Raw genomic sequence first — 14,459 nt, forward strand, 5'->3', positions numbered from 1 at the left:
AGCTTTTCGGGACGAGGCGGCGACGAGGTTGAGAAGATGTACGCCTCAGACCCGTAATCCCTCGGCGGCGCCTCCGGGTTGGTAGGCCCGGGCTCGGTGTCCTTCTCGTTGTCTTTCTGCAGGGCGTCCTCCGTAGCCGTCCCCTGAATAGTTTCCCTCCGGATTTTCCGCGTTCCTGTGAGCGGGGAAAAGGATCCGGGTCCCCCGGGACCCGGCCACGGTCCTGCAACTTCGTGTCGCGCCAAGTGGCGCGGCATTCAAACCGCGTCAATATCCGATCTGGGATCTCGGACGCTCCCAGGGAGATCGATCACGACCACCGTTATCGCGGTGGTGCTGCCAAAGGGCGGCCCGGTCTTTCGATCTCCGATCGGAGGGACGTGGACAATGTTGCCACGTCACAATGTATGTATAATTTACATACAATACAAGGATGTATGTTGTTTCACCAAGAGGTAGGAAGGTTTCCTATTTCCATGGTATTGTAAAGGGGAGATATCGATAGTTTACCTAAGGAACCGTGAAGGCCCTAAAAACATTTTTTTTGTGCCATGCACAGCAGGGAACTGTCAACGCGCTCCCGAAAGGCCTTCTGGAAATGGTCAAACGCTCGAGATAATGACCCAACCGGGGCTAGCAGAAATATAGTTTGGAACACTGAAGCCCCGTCGACTCAAACCCTACACCCTGGTTTCGAATCTAGCGGCCAAACGTCCCCGGTCCCGTCCCGGTCTTGTATGGGTCGACCCTAATCCGTCTTCAGGTACCGCACTGACAGATCCGCTCGGCCGGTTTAAAGCACGTGAAGATTCTCACAATTCTTGAACTTACTGTCCTCCTTGCCGAACAACCAGGTCAACATTTGTTTAGCCTTTGTTGAGCGATGCCGCGACTTTCGTTTCGCGTTGCTCTTGTTCGTTTTCGAACTAACGAAAAACTGAACTGTTTGAAATAAATGGAAGCGTTGTTGAATTTACCGTTTTATTCTTCGCGTTTACAAAACTGATACGGCGTTACAAACGGTATTACTGGTCGTACAGCGACAGCCCCGGTGTAAGAGTTACGATGGTCGATACGATTTGAGTTGGTGTTCGCGATTTCTGGTGTTCTCCTCTGCTCTATCTTAGTGTTTGGCTATACTTATACCTACGCTCGCTGCGATTCCCTCCCTTCGACATTTTTGGGAGGAGTTTTCAAAGCGGCCTAGGGGCTATGATTGGCGGAAGTGAATTCGGAGGATGACCGTAGCAGACAATAAACCAAGGAAGCGCTTCGGACCTGGCAAGACATATTGAAGTTAAAAACGCGATGAATAGGATAGCGCGGGATGGCAAACAGATGGCCCGGAAACGAAATCTGTAGTTAACAATCGGACGCTAAATAGTTATGTCCCATGGCTTCGAGGATTTATTGTAGCTATGTCATAAACGGTAATTTATTGAGATTTGCAAGGGTTGTAAACGGACCCGTCTCGGTAGTGGCGTTAAAGCGTTTTTTCGGTAGGCACGTGGCGGACAGACGGCTCGCCTAGGCCATTGTTAAGGAAGGTGAGGGCGCAGGTAGCCCAAGGACGGTCCGAAATCCGTTGAGCGATTGGGGGGTCGTTACGCGTCGCAACATGCCGCCCCCCTTGAACGATATGTTCAACGTTGATGCAATGCTAAATAATTACGATACGATTATGAGGTGATTGATACAGATGAATGGTAAGATACGGTATGATACAAGGAATGGTGAAGATTTACATTGGCGAATGAAATGTGAGTGAAGAAAGATTAAGTTTAATCCACTGGCAGTGGCGCGAGGCGCTTCACGGAGCGTTTGTATTCACCGCGTGATGTCCGTACGGTTACTACACGAATGACGCCGTCTTCGCCAGGATGGATTGCGGTGACTCGTCCCAAAGGCCACTGCATGGGTGGTGTATTGTCCTCCTGGATCAGAACCGTTGTCCCAATCGGAAGGTCGGCTGCTTCGTTGGTGTGGCATTTTTTGCGGACTGTCAGCTCCTGCAAATATGCGTTTCTCCACCGTTTCCAGAAGTGGGCCTTAATTTTCTGTTTATGTTGTCACGACGAGAGTCTACCATCGGGCAAGCTCGTATGGTCATGGTCAGGCACGCTGTTCATTGATTCGCTAATTTGGAAATGACTGGAGGTGATGGCCGTTAGATCGTTTGGATCAGTGGATACCGAGGTTAAGGGAAGCGTGTTTAGAATTGATTCTACTGGCGCTGCAAGGGTTAGGAGACCTTCGAAGGATAGCAACGTGTCACCCATTACGCGTGTTAAATGGTGTTTTTTGGAAGATAGTATGGGATGCTTTTCTCCGTACGATAGCTTTGATTTAGATAATCGTCCGCCTACTCTCAACATTCCGTCGGCGTCCAGAAACGGAGATAACGATGATAAGTTAGAGCTAGATGACCGATTCGTCGATTTGATTGCGCTTATTTCTCTTCGATACGCTTGCTGTTGGACGAGCATTACTACGCGTTGTTGGCTCTTACGGAGCTCGATTGTTGTTAATGGTCCGGATAGCGAAGCCCGTTTTGAGCTACTTTGCTTGAACCGGAGCATGTAGGTGACGACGCGCTTGAGACGATGGAAGGATGAGAAACGTTCGATAAACCCGAAATCACGGAGATGCATTGATAATGAAACGACCGGCCTGAGTTCTGGAATTCTGACAATATCGAGTTTAGAGGTAGGCCAGTTCCTGGTAGAAAGGTCGCGAGTTATATTTTGCGTATCATGAGGCTCACATGCACGTTCTTCGTGAGACAAAATGATTTCTTGAGGTGCTTTTTCGATCTCCCGGAGCTTTGAGCCCCGATCGTCTGATAAGTTGCGCACCACATGACAACGCGTGGTGCTAAGAGATTTCGTGTTAGCTACTGTTCCTGCGAGCACCCAGCCTAATTTCGTCTTCTGTGCCGTTATGGAACTGTTTGCGATAGTGATCTGGCCGATGCAAAGAAGTTTAAAGAATATTTCTGCGCCGATCAATGCGTCAACTTCGGTAGGATTGTTAAAATTGGGATCAGCGAGAGGTATGTTAGATGGAATCTGGAGTCGAGTTTTAGGAATTGGATGCGATGGTAGGATTTCCGTTATGTTGGGTAAGATTAGGAACGTAAGATCGGCGGAGAAAGTATTGATGCGTGATCGGATAGTTGCCTGCGTGGTGTTCATCGTTTTCGTAATGCTGTGATTAATTCCCACGACCGGAATGTTGCCTTTACATTGTGGTAACGCTAATTTTGTAGCAAAACGCTTCGTCATGAAGTGAGACTGTGAACCCGAATCCAGTAGGACGCGGCACGGGTGCAGCAGACCCTTCCTATCCTGTACGTGCACGATCGCGGTCGAAAGTAGCGTTTCGTTACCGATATTTGCGTTTAGGGACGATACAGCCGATTGTACCGGCGACGATTCCTTGTGCAGCAAGGTGTGATGTCTTTCATCGCATCGTTTACACGATCCCGCGGTGCATGCATTGATGTCGTGGTTTGACCGTAAACAATTAAAGCATAAACCCGCGTTCCGAACCATCTCTACTCGTTGGTCGATACTCGCGTTTGTCAGTTTCTCGCAATACTGGGTAAAATGATTTCCCTTGCACATAAAGCAACGAGCTTGTTGTGAAGGGTGAGCGAGTGCGCGAATGTTAGGATTGGATGTTTGGCGATTAAACATGTTCGTATTCGTTTGGGAACGGATTACTGATCTGGTCGGTTCGATTTTTGATGTTTCCAGAACTCTGCATCGGTTGTGTAGGAAATCTAACAATTGTTCCATGGTCGGAGGACCGGAACCTTGTGTCTTTCCCTTCCACCGCAGCCGCGTTTGTTCATCTAGTTTGCTCGTTATCGCGTAGATCGGGAATGCCTCTAAAAATGGCTTGTTGAGAGCCTTTAACGCGTTATAGTGTTTCATCGCTTCGTCGGTCAGTTCGCAAAGCGCTGAGGAGTTGAGTCGCGAGCATGTCGGTAGCTCGAAAAAGGCCTGAATGCGATTATTGATAACGATGCTTGGATCGTTGTAATGCCTTTCTAAAATATTCCAGGCTACAGAATAGTTTACTGAAGTGGTCTCTAATGATTCGACCTTCTCCGCGGCCTTTCCGGTTAAGCAAGATTTTAAGTAAATTAGTTTCTGGACGTCGCGGAAGTTGGGATTATCATGAATCGCAGCTCTAAATGTATCAGAAAAACTCGGCCAAGCTTCGTAGGAGCCGCCGAATCTCGGCAGATGCATGTTCGGCAATTTCACTTGGAGTTCAGATGCCATGGTGAACGGAGATTGGAGTGTAAAAGCTCTATCGTTTGAACCCGAAGGGTGTGGACCGTAAGGAAATTGATTGTCTGTGAAAGTCGATGGATCTACCTGACCTCTTGATTTGTCGTGTTCGCGTTCAATGCGTTTCGCGGTAGCTAGCAATTCATAATAATTGGATTCAAATGTTTCTCGTTCGCTTAGTCGTGCTTCGAAACTGTTATCGTCTGCGTTTAATTCTAGAGCTTCTTGGATCGAGTTAAATGTTGTGAAGTCGTGTTCGATTTGCGCGATGCGTAACTTTAGCTGATCCATTGGGATCTCTTCCGACTCGTGGATTGCCGATACGAATTTTTTGAAGGTCGATAACTTCGTTTTTATCGTATGCGTTACCTTCGGAGGCCATTACGATAGGATTGATGAGGACGGGAAGAAAGGAAAATTAGCGAATATGACGAGTGCGTGACTCACGAATTACGATGATGGTGTCTCGAAGGAGCGGTGGACCCCAGCGGTGGACTCGTTCTCGTGTAGTTGCCGAATCCTTTGATGATGAACCAGTGGACGTTGACTCGCTCCTGGTTGACGATTTGGATGTTACCCAGAATGCTGGCGCTCTCAATGGATCTCGAACTCGTTGGGTTGGTGGTTCAAGGTGGAAATCCCTGCTGCAACGTTGTTCGATGCCGTCTGCCGATTTCCCCTTGATCGTCTATCCTTGTTTGGGCTGTGCCGCGCTGAGTTGATGGTGGAAGTTAGCAGCAGTACTTGTATGCTGCCTTCCGATGATGGATACAGTGAATCAGCTGATTACACGTTGTCACACTGTCACTGGTATCCGGTTCGAAGGACCAAAATGTTGAGCGATGCCGCGACTTTCGTTTCGCGTTGCTCTTGTTCGTTTTCGAACTAACGAAAAACTGAACTGTTTGAAATAAATGGAAGCGTTGTTGAATTTACCGTTTTATTCTTCGCGTTTACAAAACTGATACGGCGTTACAAACGGTATTACTGGTCGTACAGCGACAGCCCCGGTGTTAGAGTTACGATGGTCGATACGATTTGAGTTGGTGTTCGCGATTTCTGGTGTTCTCCTCTGCTCTATCTTAGTGTTTGGCTATACTTATACCTACGCTCGCTGCGATTCCCTCCCTTCGACATTTTTGGGAGGAGTTTTCAAAGCGGCCTAGGGGCTATGATTGGCGGAAGTGAATTCGGAGGATGACCGTAGCAGACAATAAACCAAGGAAGCGCTTCGGACCTGGCAAGACATATTGAAGTTAAAAACGCGATGAATAGGATAGCGCGGGCTGGCAAACAGATGGCCCGGAAACGAAATCTGTAGTTAAAAATCGGACGCTAAATAGTTATGTCCCATGGCTTCGAGGATTTATTGTAGCTATGTCATAAACGGTAATTTATTGAGATTTGCAAGGGTTGTAAACGGACCCGTCTCGGTAGTGGCGTTAAAGCGTTTTTTCGGTAGGCACGTGGCGGACAGACGGCTCGCCTAGGCCATTGTTAAGGAAGGTGAGGGCGCAGGTAGCCCAAGGACGGTCCGAAATCCGTTGAGCGATTGGGGGGTCGTTACGCGTCGCAACAGCCTTCATGCTGGCACGTACCATGCCTCTGGACTTGTACCAATGGCCGCCGCCTTCGGTCCCGTTCGCGGCTCCGTTCTCCGCGTTCCACTGCACGTTCTTCAGCCGAATCTGATTCAGTATCCCGACCAGAAGATCGTCCACGTTGTGAACTCGACGAGCTCCCCAGCACTTCTGTAAGTCAGCTTGAACATACTTCCGACGGACAAGCGAGTCCCACGTCCGCCGCTCCGCTCCTTCCGAGCATCCATTTGCCGGAATTCGACGGCCGTTATGAGGCATGGGAGGCGTTCCGCGATCGCTTCACCGCGCTCATTATCGCGAATAAATCGCTCGCGGATGTCACGCGTCTCCACTATCTCATGTCGTCGCTCACGGGCCGTGCCCTCGAATGCCTCGGAAATCTCCCTGTAACTGCCGACAACTTCGATATCGCGTGGAAGGCGTTAACCGCGCGTTACGAAAACCCTCGGCGCCTCATTAGCTCACATCTGACGTCGATGCTTGATTTGCCAGCGCTGTCTCGTGAATCCGCGTCCGATCTCCAAAATCTACGCGATCGAGTTTCTGTAATTGTTGCTTCACTCAAAAATCTCGGGCGGGCACCTGCCGATCTCTGGAACGATTTCCTTGTACATATCGTGTCGCAAAAGTTGGACGCGCCGACTCGCAAAGCGTGGAAGATCAAGACGGGTGACGATGTACAGCCTCCCACGTTCGATGCACTCACGAAATTCATCGACTCTCGCGTTCGCGCCCTCGAGGAATTCGCTCCCAGTGCACCAGCGAGCTCTTCTGCGTTTCCCGTCGCATCGAGTCAAACCTCCGCCGGTCGATCTCATGTACATGTCGCCACAGTGTCGCAGTCCGACAAAAATTCAAAGTCTTCGTGCCCCGTCTGTCGAGCCTCGCATATGCTCAGCTCCTGCCCGAAATTTAACGCACGTAGCCCTCGCGATCGACGGGATCTCGTTCACCGTTTCTCGAGGTGCGTAAATTGCTTGAGTTTAAAGCATCTTGTGCGGGATTGCCCGAGCAAATATACGTGCCGCGTGTGTCATCAACGTCACCATTCACTCCTCCACGACACTGAAGCTCTCCCCGCGTCACCTTCTCCGGCACCGACGCCCCTTCCAGAGGTGAAGTCTCACCTCGCGTCCACTCCGACCGAACCGGGCTCCGCCGTCTTGCTCGCTACCGCGTGGGTCCGAATTCACGCTCCGTCGGGCCATTCCATCCCTGTTCGCGCGTTAATCGATCAAGGATCGGAAGCGAGCTTTCTTACCGAAGCTATGGTGTCCCTACTGCTTGCGAAACGCATCCGGGTCGAGACCTCGATCTCGGCTGTTGGCGGCGTGCATGCCGGTCGCGTGCGTCACGCTGTTCGCCTCCGCGTGTCACCACGGTCGTCCGCGACTCCCGCGATCTCTACGGTCGCTCTCGTCCTTCCGTCGCTCTCGACGTACACTCCGAAGCGCCTTCTCGACTCGCGCTCCCTCGCGCATAGCTCTTCGCTAAATTGGGCTGATCCAGATCCGTTCAGCTCCTCTGCGATCCATCTCATCCTCGGCGCGGACGTCTACGCTGACATCATCCTCGACGGTGTGCGTAAGGGCCCCCGAGGACATCCGATCGCTCAGAATAGCATTTTTGGCTGGATCGTTTCCGGACCCTGCTCGCGTCCGTCTCGTGACGCTGTCCGCTCACGCGCCTCTCCGCATGCTGCATCTAGCCTTTCAATGCATCACTGCATTCAGGAGGACCCTCTCTCCCACGAATTAACTCGATTCTGGGAAATCGAGGAAATCCCGCGTCGGACTCTCCTCACGACGGACGAGGAGCAATGCGAGGCTCATTTCCGCGCCAATACTACCAGAACGGCCGACGGCCGCTACGTGGTCCGTCTTCCTTTTCGCGACGGTCCTCCGATCAAAATTGGCCACTCTTACTCTGTCGCCGCGAAGGTCAGTCGATCGCTCCATCGTAAGCTCTCCTTAAAGCCCTCTCTCGCTCTGGAGTATCGGACCTTCCTTCGTGAATACGAAGAAATGGGCCGCATGCGACGCGCTCTCTCGTCTGCTCTAACCTCTCCGCAGTGTGTCTACATACCACATCATCCCGTCCTTCGCGAAGGTAGCTCGACGACGCACCTCCGCGTAGTTTTCAATGTCTCGAGCATAACCTCAGACGGCACGTCGCTGAATGACCACCTGTTTCCAGGCCTGAAATTGCAGGCTGATCTTCCCTCCGTCATTTTACGGTGGCGGCATTTTCGGTACGTTTATACAGCGGATATCGCCAAGATGTACCGTCAGATACTTATCGACCCTCGCGACATTGATTATCGAAGGATCCTTTGGCAAGAGTCACCAGCAGACGCGCCAATTCCGTTTCAACTTTTGACGGTTACATATGGGATGACGTGCGCCCCTTTCCTCGCGCTTCGAGTTCTCCAGCGCCTCGTCGAGGACGAGGGATCGCGTTTTCCGCTCGCGGTTCCGATCCTGCGCTCGAACATTTATGTCGACGACGTTCTCTTTGGCGCCAATGACGTCTCTCCTCTTCTGCAATCTCGCGGTCAGCTCAATAATCTGCTGCAATGCGCTCATATGACCCTGCGGAAATGGGCTAGCAACCATTGTGGTCTCCTTGAGGACATCGATCCGTCGGATCATGGCCTTGCCTGCTCAAAAATTCTCGCTCCTGACGATCACGTCAAGGTGCTTGGCATCAGTTGGAATCCTTCTCGCGATTCTTTTCAATTCAATGCTTCGTTTTCCGAATCGCTCCCCTCAACCAAGCGGACGATTCTTTCAACTATTGCTAAATTATACGACCCTCTCGGATGGGTCACGCCTGCCATTATTCGCGCAAAAATCCTAATTCAGGACCTATGGCGTCTCCGCCTGGGTTGGGACGATCAGATCTCTGATCCTCTGCTCGAACGCTGGACCGCAATCTACACGCGTCTCCCGCTCTTAAGCGGCGTTCAACTCTCGCGTTGGACCGGTCATTCTCCTCCCGATTCTCACATGGAGATCCATGGCTTCGCGGACGCGTCGACGGTCGCTTACGCTGCCGTCGTCTATGCTCGCTGCATTTCAGCCGATGGTCGCGTTACCGTCTCATTCTCGCCGGCAAGTCCAAGGTCGCGCCTCTCACCCCTGTGACCATACCTCGACTTGAGCTGCAGGCTGCGGTACTGCTTTCCCGCCTCGTGACCTTCGTGCTCTCCTCCTTCGACAATCGGGACATTTCTTGTTTGTGCTGGACCGATTCAACGGTCGTCCTCGCGTGGCTCCAATCGCACCCCTCTCGGTGGAAGACCTTTGTCGCGCACCGCGTTGCCGATATACAAGCTCGCTTGCCGCACGCTAGTTGGAGGCATGTGACGACCGCGGATAATCCCGCTGACTGCGGCTCGCGCGGTCTTCTCAGCGACGACCTTCTGAATTTCCCCCTCTGGTGGCAAGGCCCTGTCTGGTTGCACCACGACGCCTCCACCTGGCCGCCTCAAGTGCTCCTTCACGAGGACACTGACCCACCAGAGGTTAAAGTATCACTCCACTGCTCGGAAACCCCTCTTCCCGAATGGGACTTAGCCTCTCGGTTTTCGAGCTGGCCCAAACTGCTTCGGGTTACAGCCTTCGTTCTGCGTTTCACCCGATATTGTCGCAGGGACCGCCCCCACCCTTCGGGACAAGCATCAGAGCGCGCGCTCACTGCGGACCACATTTCCTCTGCCAGACGCTTCTGGATAAAGCATCTCCAATCCGTCGCGTTCTCCGATGAGATCCGCGCTCTCATCCGAGGTTTGCCCCTCTCCACCAAAAGCCCACTTCGTTCGCTCAACGCGTTCATTGATTCTGACGGCATCATTCGGGTAGGAGGACGATTGCATCACGCTCCTCTCCCTCAAAGGATAAAACATCCAATCGTGCTCGCTCCTCATCGTTTGGTGACACTTCTAGTCGAGCAGGCTTACTTTCAGACTTTGCACGGTGGTATGCAACTCAGTCTCCTCACCCTTCGTCAGGACTATTGGCTCCTTCGCGCTCGAAGCCTCGTCAAACCGGTAATTCACCGCTGCATCACCTGTGTTCGGGAGAAAGCCGCTGTTCCCGAACAATTAATGGGAAATTTACCTGCTTCGCGAGTCTCACCTCCGACCCGCTGTTTTGCTCATTGCGGTGTCGACTACGCCGGTCCCTTCAATGTTCGCGCCTCCGCCGGTCGCGGTATTACCTCGCGGAAATCCTACATCGCGCTTTTCGTGTGCATGGCCACCAAGGCCATTCATCTGGAGCTGGTCGTGGATTATTCCACCCCGGCTTTCCTCAACGCGTACTTGCGATTCTGCTCTCGCCGCGGTCTTTCTGAAGCCGTTTACTCTGATAACGGCACCACGTTCGTCGGTGGTGACCGCGAGTTATCAACCGCCTACCGCTCTGCGCTTCGGAACCCTGAGTTCCAGAACAAAACGGCTGGCGACGGGACCGCGTGGCATTTCATCCCCCCTTCAGCGCCCCACTTCGGTGGCCTGTGGGAAGCTGGGGTTAAAAGCGTGAAGTACCACCTCCGCCGCGTCCTCGATGACCGCACGCTCACGTTCGAAGAGTTCAGCACACTCCTCTGTGCGATAGAAGCGTGTCTCAACTCGCGACCGCTCTCCGCGCTATCGGACACTCTCGACGACTACGAACCCCTTACTCCGGGGCACTTCCTGGTAGGTTCCGTGCTAAACCGTCCCTCCTCAACCTTCATTTCTGGATCTCGGAGAAAATCGCCTCTCACGCTGGCAGCTCATTCGTCACGCTGCTCAACGCTTCTGGAAGCTGTGGCAGGATGACTACGTCAACTCTCTCCAGCAACGCGGGAAGTGGCGTACAGCGCGCCCCGCTATAGCAATAGGGCAGTTAGTCTTAATCCGGAATCCTACCCTCCCCCCTCGGTCGCGTCATCGAGCTGCATCCCGGCGACGACGGCCACATTCGCGTCGTGACTGTACGCACTGCTGCGTCCACGTTCAAACGTCCGCTCGTAAAAGTGTGTCCTCTACCCGTTGCGTGCGGTCCCGACTCTAATTCATAAGTGCGTCGACTCCGAAAGTGTTCAGTACATGCGCCGTACTCAACGTGTCAAATTCAACGTTTATTTGCGTGCCTCCATGTATCGTTGCGCTTCACACTATTTTACTTTATAATGTATCTTTCTTTTTTTGTTTCAAGCGTCACTTGCTATTTTCCGTCACACCGCTCAACGTGTGTACAATTCGCGCCCCCGAGCCGCCAAGGCGGGCGGCCCTTTCGTAACTTTCATGTCTCTGTTCCGTATTGGAAAACGTTCGCGTTAGCTCTTAGTCGGTCATCGCACGGCGGGCGGTCCGTCACTCGCTCATGGGGACAGGCGCTCGGGCATTGTACAACGCTGTCTCTTTATCGTTTAAGTTAGCTAGGCCAAACTTGGCCGCTCTTTCGCGCTAACGCGCTTCCGTGCGCCTCCACTGCATTTCGAAATTAATATTTCGAGGCGGGCGGTATGTTCAGGATTCAAGCGTTGGAATTCGGCGGCTATTGTCTTAGCGGGCGACCGCTGTTTCATACGGTTTTTGTCTCGTATGTCAACACGCGGCAAGAACGCGTGTCGCTCTCATTGGCCGAATTTCAACGCTTGAATCCTTCAAATCGAGACAAACAAGGATTATCCGATTCGGGAGCACCAATCACGGTGCTCCACATTCGATGGTCCTTGTTATTTAAGGCACCTGCGCGTGCCTTCTCGCTCTCTTCATGTTCGCCTCTCGCATCGCTCTTGTAACTTTCGTCAAGGTATCGTACTGTAATAGTTCTCGCGCCCGTTCGCTGATCTCTCGCGCTCTCAAAAAATACTCGTTGGTATTTCTCTCGCGCTCTTTCGCGCCGCGTTACGAGCCTTCTGCTTCGCGCCAAGATCTCCGTCGTCCGCGTCGAAGATTTCCGCCTCGCGACGGCACGTGTTGCGTGTCGTTCAAGATCTCCGCTCCGCGATCCGACGGCAGAAGTTTGCTCGCGCTAGATCTCCGCTCGTCCGCCGGCTCGCGCCTCTCACGGCGCATTGTAAGTGCGAGTGCCATATTACAAGTGCAGTTCCACCTTTAATCCTCGCTCTCTCTCTCTCTCTCTCTCTGTCTCAACCTCTCATTGACCCATCCTGTGGATTCGTTTGCGCGCTCAAATCTGAGTGGTCCCGGCAGCAGGCTGCTCCGACCGTCGGTCGACGCCGAAACAGTTATCAATGCACCCCATACCGTTTCTAAAGCCTGCCTGACTATCCGGTAATAGTCTTTTCCCTCTACCTCCTCTCTTAATCTCTCTGCCAATACTGCCGCATAAATTTTGTACGCCGTTTGTGTGAGCGTTTGGCCATTGAATAATAAATAATTTATTTCAGAGGCCATTTTGATTAACTCCGTACTCTAAGGTGTCGAAAAGGCTCCCGAAAAGGCTCCCAAAATGGCTCCGAAAAGGTCTCCAGGGAAGGCTCGTTGCAATATTTCATACAATCGTGAAACTGACACTGTCAAGATTTATGAGGCTAACGAGAAATGATACATTTTTTTTTTTTCGTTCTATGAAAATTTTGATAATCTGATTTAACGATTATATTTCATGGAAGTAAAGTAACGCGTAAGGATCGGAAATGCACTGTTCAGGCATTATCCTAATCCTTTTTACTGGTAACAGATTGCAAACGAAAAACTGACAATGAGTGGATCACATTTTTGAAGAATCGTGTTGTTCTCACTTTTTTTGACAGTCAAAAGCCTACAGACTCTGTGACGTTTCACAAAATAAAACCCTTCGACTCCATATGTTTCGTACGGGTGCACGTTCCTCGCGTTGCAAGCGATCTTTCTTGAAATTTCCCACGGGTTTGACAACAGAACGTTAATTTAACACGTTCGCTACCAGTGTCACGGATATGTGAAGTCCACCATCTCGCAGTTTACTCAAAGATAGTCCAATTAATTTTATACACATTCTTATCTGCAGTGATAATAGACGGTATTGCATTCCACTACTTTCATCTGCTCAACTGTTTCAATATTTCACGAAGAAACTACGTTGCATTTCATAAAACATTTTAATCGCGATAAAACATTAAGCAACCGACAAAACATAGAACCCAGCTATTATAAAAATCGTTAGACCGAAATGAACAAATATTTCTAACTCAACGGTGTTACAAAAAAATATTTTTCATTAACTAATAAAACTAAAAATTCTAAAAATGACCGGAAAACGTCAAACACAATTCAGAGAACATATCTGTCCCAAAATTGCAAATTTCCTTGTACAATCGTTCTAACAAAAATCGTTAGACCGCCTATCAAACCCAAAATGAACAAATATTTTCGACCCACTCGAAAGTCTTTCTGAGAAGTTTATAAAATTGTATAAAAATTCTAAAAATTATTAAACGTCCAACACAATGCAGCGAAACCATAAAATCGCATGTATTCTTGTGTTTCTAACAAAAATCGTCATCAAAAATTCGAACTCGTCGAAGGTCTTGCCAGAAAAAATTTTCCAGAGCCGAATGAAACCGTGCAAAAATTCAAGGAAGGTCCCCCAGAGATATCTACCGAAAAAATCGCACACTCCGTATCCTACAATGCCGCGAAAATCTAAACACAATCACTTCTCACTGGGACGCCTCTAAAATCGCTCGGGAGGCTATAATTTCCTGCGACCGTGGAACCGCGCGACGAAATCCGTGCCGACGACCATACAGCCTGCCGTACAACCGAGAAAACTCGTTTTCACGACGAATGGGGATCGGATTGTTTGCGGAAACTGGCAGAAAATCGGCGGTCGCGGAACGGTTCCGTGAGCGGATCCGGCGTTTTTCGCAAACGGAGTCGGCTCACCTGTTGGCACCGAGAAAAAGGTCCCCAAAGGTGTCGAAAAGGCTCCCGAAAAGGCTCCCAAAATGGCTCCGAAAAGGTCTCCAGGGAAGGCTCCCTCTTATTCCCGAGGTCCTCTTGATCTGACGAGACTCCGAACGAATTACGGTTGACTGCTCGACGACGCCGGGCACCACGACTTTGCGTCTACGCGGGAATGCCGATCAGAGGCATCGCGACGCTACCAGAACACGACAGGATCCCTGCGTGGGTGCTCACCACGCACCTCCCCTCTCCACAAGTTTCTCATGACAGGCAAGCTTGCCTCCCTTTTGCGCATACGCGCGATTCAGGATGGACATTCAATTCTTTTTCCCGTCTAACAAGGGAACATATTCAGATGCGAAAATCCGATTTTGATGAAACTTGTTACGTATGGAGACGTTTCTCCACGTTCATTTCGATTAGAAGTTCTAATCTCTTTTCTGAGAACGAAAAGCGTCCCAACAGGCCCCTTGTTTAATGACTGTACTCCGGCTGGACGCAGCTGGCACGAAGCATGATTCAGTAACAGCACCGTACGATTTCCTAATATGGAAATCTTCAAAACATCCCCTTCTGGAATGTTTTGTCAAGATAGTCTTTGATTATTGCCTGATATCCTAATCTAATAATTGAACGTTCCCACATGATACA

General features: G+C 50.8%; 2 protein-coding genes across 2 annotated transcripts; both read left to right on the forward strand.

The window, feature by feature from the left end:
* Window positions 1-6,240: 6,240 nt before the first annotated feature.
* Window positions 6,241-9,048, forward strand: LOC143363603 (uncharacterized). The gene has a single exon (XM_076804168.1). It carries the CDS (start codon window positions 6,241-6,243, stop codon window positions 9,046-9,048), a length of 2,808 nt encoding a protein of 935 aa, XP_076660283.1.
* Window positions 9,049-9,884: 836 nt separating this feature from the next.
* LOC143363604 (uncharacterized) lies at window positions 9,885-10,727 on the forward strand. The gene has a single exon (XM_076804169.1). It carries the CDS (start codon window positions 9,885-9,887, stop codon window positions 10,725-10,727), a length of 843 nt encoding a protein of 280 aa, XP_076660284.1.
* Window positions 10,728-14,459: the final 3,732 nt, after the last annotated feature.

The sequence above is a fragment of the Halictus rubicundus genome, unplaced genomic scaffold (assembly GCF_050948215.1).
Source record: "Halictus rubicundus isolate RS-2024b unplaced genomic scaffold, iyHalRubi1_principal scaffold0071, whole genome shotgun sequence".
NCBI lineage: Eukaryota > Metazoa > Arthropoda > Insecta > Hymenoptera > Halictidae > Halictus > Halictus rubicundus.